The 5,944-nt window shown below is 37.4% G+C and overlaps 1 protein-coding gene and 1 pseudogene across 1 annotated transcript; one reads left to right on the plus strand and one right to left on the minus strand.

Moving 5' to 3' along the window:
- Nucleotides 1-214: 214 nt before the first annotated feature.
- On the minus strand, nt 215-2,830 carry LOC133693291 (small ribosomal subunit protein eS21y-like). Its single transcript, XM_062114477.1, has 4 exons — nt 2,740-2,830; nt 2,561-2,661; nt 2,331-2,463; nt 215-470 (listed from the first exon to the last, which is right to left on the minus strand). Exons 2-4 carry the CDS (start codon nt 2,608-2,610, stop codon nt 405-407), a joined length of 249 nt encoding a protein of 82 aa, XP_061970461.1. The 5' UTR covers nt 2,611-2,661; nt 2,740-2,830; the 3' UTR covers nt 215-404.
- Nucleotides 2,831-3,760: 930 nt separating this feature from the next.
- Nucleotides 3,761-5,537, plus strand: LOC133694897 (uncharacterized; annotated as a pseudogene).
- Nucleotides 5,538-5,944: the final 407 nt, after the last annotated feature.

Below are 5,944 nucleotides of genomic sequence, written 5' to 3' on the forward strand. Positions count from 1 at the left end.
AGCATTTGATAAAATGTTACAAATCAAATTATTTTAACACTACCTCGAGAATTCAAGAATAAAATCTAACATTGAACCTAAATAATTTGACCTCCATTTGTAAATAAAAGGTATGTCTAAATTAAAGGCAGTAGCAAACAAGGCCTTAGTTGCGACAGAGATAACCCCACCTCACTTGTGGAGTTCAAGACGTTCAAACTTGCAAAAAACTTGATGGCAACCAAAAATTAAAATCTTGGATCTAGGATGAGTTCAAAATATACTCAAGCTAAAAGATAAACTTGTTCAGGCAGAGAACTAAATTAAACATGGTTTCACGAAAATGAGAGCAGTTGTCACTGCTATCACACCACTCTTCTTGCACTAACAATGTTTAAGACAAAAAAAAGTATTCTCTAACGCAGTTACTGCTGGCGGAGTTCAGTCTTCTTCTTCTGCCAAAGCCTGTCCACGGCACTGTCGGCATCACCCTGGAAATATGTATAAAATCACATGTGAGATGGGCATGGAGGCAGTGAAATATCTTAAACGCGTAGAAAGAGCTAAGGAACACAGCAGTATATCAACAAGTGAGGGCCTGATCAAGGAACCTCATACGTTTTATGTTAATGAAGTCTAGGGAAACCCTAACGTGGTTACTCAAAAAGGAACCAAGTAGTGAATGAATGAAATGCATCCAAAAGGGTAACACATTCACCAAGAACCAAGCCAAAACAGGCCTTTCTATCCAACATAGATCTCTATCATTCTAATGTGAAAAGAAGCTGATTATACCAATTCCTATTTGAAAGATGAAAAATCTAGCCATCTGATTCGGACGGTGTAACACAAATGCATGCATATCAAGTTTTTCCAGCATAACTCAGTATCCTAAATATAGTTCATTATATATAATAAATGTTTAAAAGCCCTCGGATCTCATAGCTTGTGAAAATCATTCACAATTTATTACCAAAGGCACTCATCAAAAGCCTTCACACTGCCAAAACATATCAATCTGTGTGGAAGGGAGGAGGTGGTGGATGCAGCAGTGAAAGTGGTAGTGAGTGAATGCTAGCAATGAACAGCCATGGTTTATGTTGTGCATCCTTGGGCTAACCAAAGAATAATAAAACAGGATCCCAGCCAAAAAAACATAAAATCGAATTTTGTTTACTAGAATATACTACAACACTAAAACCATTTTCAAAATAGATAGATAAATATTATCGCATACATAAAAATAATGTAGCAACAATGAACAAATTATACTGTTCAAAAGTGAGAACAGTAAGAGAATGACAAAGTGTGAAATGTTAAGCTATTAGAGAAAAAGTGAAGGAAACAGCATGTGAGACACAACCAAAAAGGATTCAGCATTTTATAATATACAGCAAAAAGTCTTCCTAAACAGAGCCTCTAACAGGGATCATTAACCCTTCCCTAAACTAGATTTTAAGCCAAAAAATCCATGACAGTAATATGAATCCTAAATTCTGCATAGGTATAAAAGGTTTCACAATCCAATAGCACCGAGGATGATTGAGAAAAAAGATTAGCTGCAATAACACTTCCATATAATATACATAGTTTATTTTTAAAAAATGAAAGAAGTGTTAGAATGCCCTCAGATCTCATAGCTTCTGAAAATCATACACGATTTATCGCAAACAGGATTCATCAAAGGCCTTCACACATCACCACAATGTGTGAATGTGTGGTGGAGTAGATGAATAGTGGAGGTGGAGGAGGAGGTGGTGGTGAGTGAAGGCCAGCAATGAATAGTCCATTTGCAACCGTTCAACACAGTTTGTATTGTGCATCATTGGGCAAAGCATAGGAAACAAAAAATTCCCGCTCAACAAAAGTAAAATAAAAAAAATATTTAACAAACCAAAAAACCCTGAAATACATCAAGATAGATAAATATAATTGGAAAGATAAATATAATTGGAAAGATAAATCTAGTAACAGCTTGGACAAAAACATTTGGAGAGAAATTAATAAACCAAACATGAGACAATCCAGCAAACTTGTAAGCTATTACATCATAAAGGCATCAGACTATCAGTGACCAATGAATTCCATGACAAGAATACATGTCCTAACAGACAAGGACCCCATCTACATAGGTCAAAACGAAACCACTCTCCATCAATTGGAACCCTTGTCGACAAATACTAAACCAAAACTACACAACCACACTTACTAGCAGCTATTAACTTGAAACCATGCTATCAACAACAACGATAGCAGATAATAAATAACCTACATTTTATCACAGAACACATAAAAAATCACAAGACAAAACAACTGAGTTCTAATTCTGAGAGCAAGTAAGACAGAAATACCTGGGCACGAACGAAACCACAGAGAGCAAAAGTGGTGAACTGGCCAATGTAATGACCACTAGCATCCAAGTGACCAATGTTAATCTGAACAGACGCATGGTCCTTAGAGGTAATAAGCCTGTTGGTGGCAGAGCTGCAAGAACAACACAAGTACACAACAAAACCTTAACTGGGATTCTTAATCTGAACAAAACTAACCCAAGAAGAGAAATTAAAGGAAGGTAACATACCATTTCCTGGGGATGTAAAGATCCATGTTCTGTCCCTCCTCGTTCTGCATCTTGACTTTCTTGTTTTGCTACCCAAAAATACAGTTAAAGCTCTTAATCACCTGATTTCACAAATAACCCTTGTTAAGAAAACTTGTGCGCTTCGCAGTTATTGAAAGAGAATAGGGAGAGAGAGAGTACAGGAAGAGGAGAGGCTGCAACTGCTACGGTAAGCTGAGGAGGAGATGATGGCTTGCTTTGCGGTTTTTATATATGCCTGAAAAACCCTAGTATATTGGTGTGAGGATATATGGACGGAAATACCCCTCTAGAGTCTTGACTTAAGACGCTGCCGTTTCTCATGGCCTTTTGTTTGCATAAGTTATCTCTCAACCCGGAGCCTGCTCAGACCGGGATTGTTTTTCAACCAGGTAAGGAATTAACTGGACAAATTTGAATGGATTTGATTGATGTTGAATCAACTTCAATGATTTTTAAAATTTTTTATCTAAATGATGAATTTTATTTAAAAGAAAAATGGGAGATTAATTCATGATTCAGTCTTATATAGTCTTATATGAAGTTAAATTTCCATTATATTTGATAACTATATTCATCTATGTAATATTTACGACCTTCTCACTTCTATATATTTATTTTAGATATTTTTTAAGATATGCTTTTTTTTTTTTTTTGAGAAAACGATAATTAGATTTTTCATACAATATCGATACACTCCTTAATTTTTTTTATTTTTTTTTATTTGGAAATAGGAAGCTAATAGAAAGTGTACGGTAATTTTCCCTTTATGTATGATTGAGAATATAAGTTAATGCTAATTTTACGATAATTTTGCCCATGGATTTGAGTAAACTAGCATTATTCTTTGAGAATTTTCCTCACGAACGAAGAAAAATCGAGGGAAATTGAAGCTTTGAATTATAAATAACCATGCATTGGTGCTTCAAGCCACACTACCTCCTCGAGCTTTAGGACAAGCTGAAAAAAAGATGCAAGTGAATCTCTGTTACACCACCACACAGTTTGCAACCTGGATTGAAGTCTACAATCTGAACCAGTGGCTAAACCTTCTGTCAACACCCTCCATAAGAAGGTTTTTAGTGTCCAATATTAAGGACTTGATGAGTTGATTCCAAGTGAAGGTTATAGTTAGTTGGTGGGATGACTCGATGTCTAGTCATGATGTGAATTCTGAAAGGAATGAAGGTAATGTAGCGATGATGGAACAATGTATATACTATATGTTCATTGAATTGTGTTAGGTGCCTCGGAGATTTTCAGAGATAGGAGTAAGAGATATGATTGCTACATGTTACTGGCAATGTTGAGCCCGACGCCCAGCTTCTATCTCTTGACAGGAAGAGACATCCATGCAGCTTAGCTGTGAGACCCCGTGATTTTAACAGGCTGCTAGCTAATTTTCAGCCATGGCTACATGTGATCACTGTCATTGCAACAGAACCTACTTCCATGGCTTCTGATACTGAGAGTGAAACAGGAGGAAAAACAGTTGACTTGAGAAGTTATATAGACCAATGAGGGTGAGTACTCGTGATTTTTTTCATTTTTTTATTTTTGATCCTTGACCTATTTCAAACAGGACATTCATGCTTCAAATTTCAACTGCAGACAATATTCTTCAATGCACACTCGGCTGTGGATAGAACCAGCTGAAGAATTTGCCCACTATACTCACAATGGAGACTCTGTGGATGTGACATTTGGTGTGTAGGAACTGAAGGTGTAGAGGTCCTGGTTCGAGTTTTCATAACATTTGTGTCATATGCTCAAGTTGACGAATGCTTGTTCCTGGTCCTGTTTACTGAAGGTACAGTCTTCCTTGTTCTTTGATTCTTATTCTCCTTAGCTTCAGCTGCGTCAAATTTGGACTCGTACATCTTTAATGCACATTGCATCAGCAATACTTGTTTTTTTGTTCATACCATTAGGGATTCAGTATTACGTACGATCATCTAAAATGGGATGCAGTTCATGGAAAAACCGTGTGTTGGTAAACAGGCTCGTATCACAGCTCCGTGAAGGAAATCCATCAGAAGCTCCGCATCTGGCTACCACGACGCATGGTAAGGCTAGAGATGGGACAGGGTCTCGAGGACAACAATGTAGAGTGAATTAATGTTTTTGAACAACCATCTGATCACACCAGAATTTGGTCTAAACTTTCGGGTAATTGTTCAAAGTTTAATTGCAACCTTATATATGCGCCTGAAAATCTTACATCGTTTGACTTCACACAGGAAATGCAGCAAGAAGTGGTAGTGGAGCTGAAGCAAGACAAGCAGAAAGAGATTTCAATGCTAATGAACAGAGGGGAATCCAAAGGATCGGCACAATGCGAATATCGAAAGACACCTCTGCTGGAGAAATGTTGCTGTGGATCCTAGTCTGTATGCTAACTGTTACTGTTTGTTTCAGTATGTTACCTTTTCTGGTCTGGTGATTCTTAGAGTTCTCGTTGCTTGAATTGCTAGCGATGGGACCTTACATCTTTCTCTTGCGTATGTTTAGTGAGGAAATGTCCCGATTCTTACAGGCCACTGGCTACATTGAGAGCTGGATAGAGTGCAGATGCAGGGTTCAGGCTCTAACATACTCACTTAAATGCTACAAAGTTACTGCTGTAATGTCTGTAAAAGGTCTTTTGCGTTAATTCTGCTATCTAATTGATGATTTGAACTGCAATTCCTTGACTCGATACTTCAGATGCCATCCTATGGAAAAAGATCCAGAAGAAGCCCAAGGGTGGTAGTAGTCTTCTGTCGGGCTAATCTTATGAAGATATCCCTCTGCTATTAACTTAAAAATTTTCAATCTTCTGCTCTTAGAGAGGTCAGAAACTAATGGCCATGTCTTTTCATAATGCCATCCTAGTGACTAGATGGAAGAAGGTGAGGATGATGATGATGGAAACGAAATGTGTATTCGGTCAACACCACCATACTGTGAAGAACAATAGCAACTAAGGATTTCCTCGTCCCAATACTTTCCTTCTGTTGTAAGTGTCCATAAGTTCTATAAATTTGCCTATCTTCATATTATTACTAAATGTCAGTTTCTTTACTTTGAATTGACATTTGATGACCTGCCGACTCGAGGCTTGGTACAGGCCAGATCGCTGGAAATAACCGATCTTTTTTTTTAATCAAAACAATATCGTATCAGTGGTTTGTGTTTTAAATCGAAGCTTGGATTGACTCAGGTCTAACTATGCATAAAACCACCATATTCATTGAAAAGCTTGACATGTTCATGCTAGTTTTGTGCTGTGCTGATGTTGCTCCTCCGTATTATTCTTTGGACACCGACTTTCTAACTGCACAGTTATTGGATCGATCCAACCTTGAAAGTATATGTTGGCTTCCA

This window comes from Populus nigra, chromosome 5, assembly GCF_951802175.1.
Source record: "Populus nigra chromosome 5, ddPopNigr1.1, whole genome shotgun sequence".
Lineage (NCBI taxonomy): Eukaryota > Viridiplantae > Streptophyta > Magnoliopsida > Malpighiales > Salicaceae > Populus > Populus nigra.

Excerpts from the sequence above, each read along its gene's own strand:
- LOC133693291 (XM_062114477.1), bottom strand. The coding sequence starts at position 2,610 with ATGCAGAACGAGGAGGGACAGAACATGGATCTTTACATCCCCAGGAAA. Across the intron at positions 2,464-2,560 it reads CTTTACATCCCCAGGAAATG|CTCTGCCACCAACAGGCTTA; the intron begins GTATGTTACCTT and ends TTGTTCTTGCAG. Across the intron at positions 471-2,330 it reads GTGGTTTCGTTCGTGCCCAG|GGTGATGCCGACAGTGCCGT; the intron begins GTATTTCTGTCT and ends ACATATTTCCAG.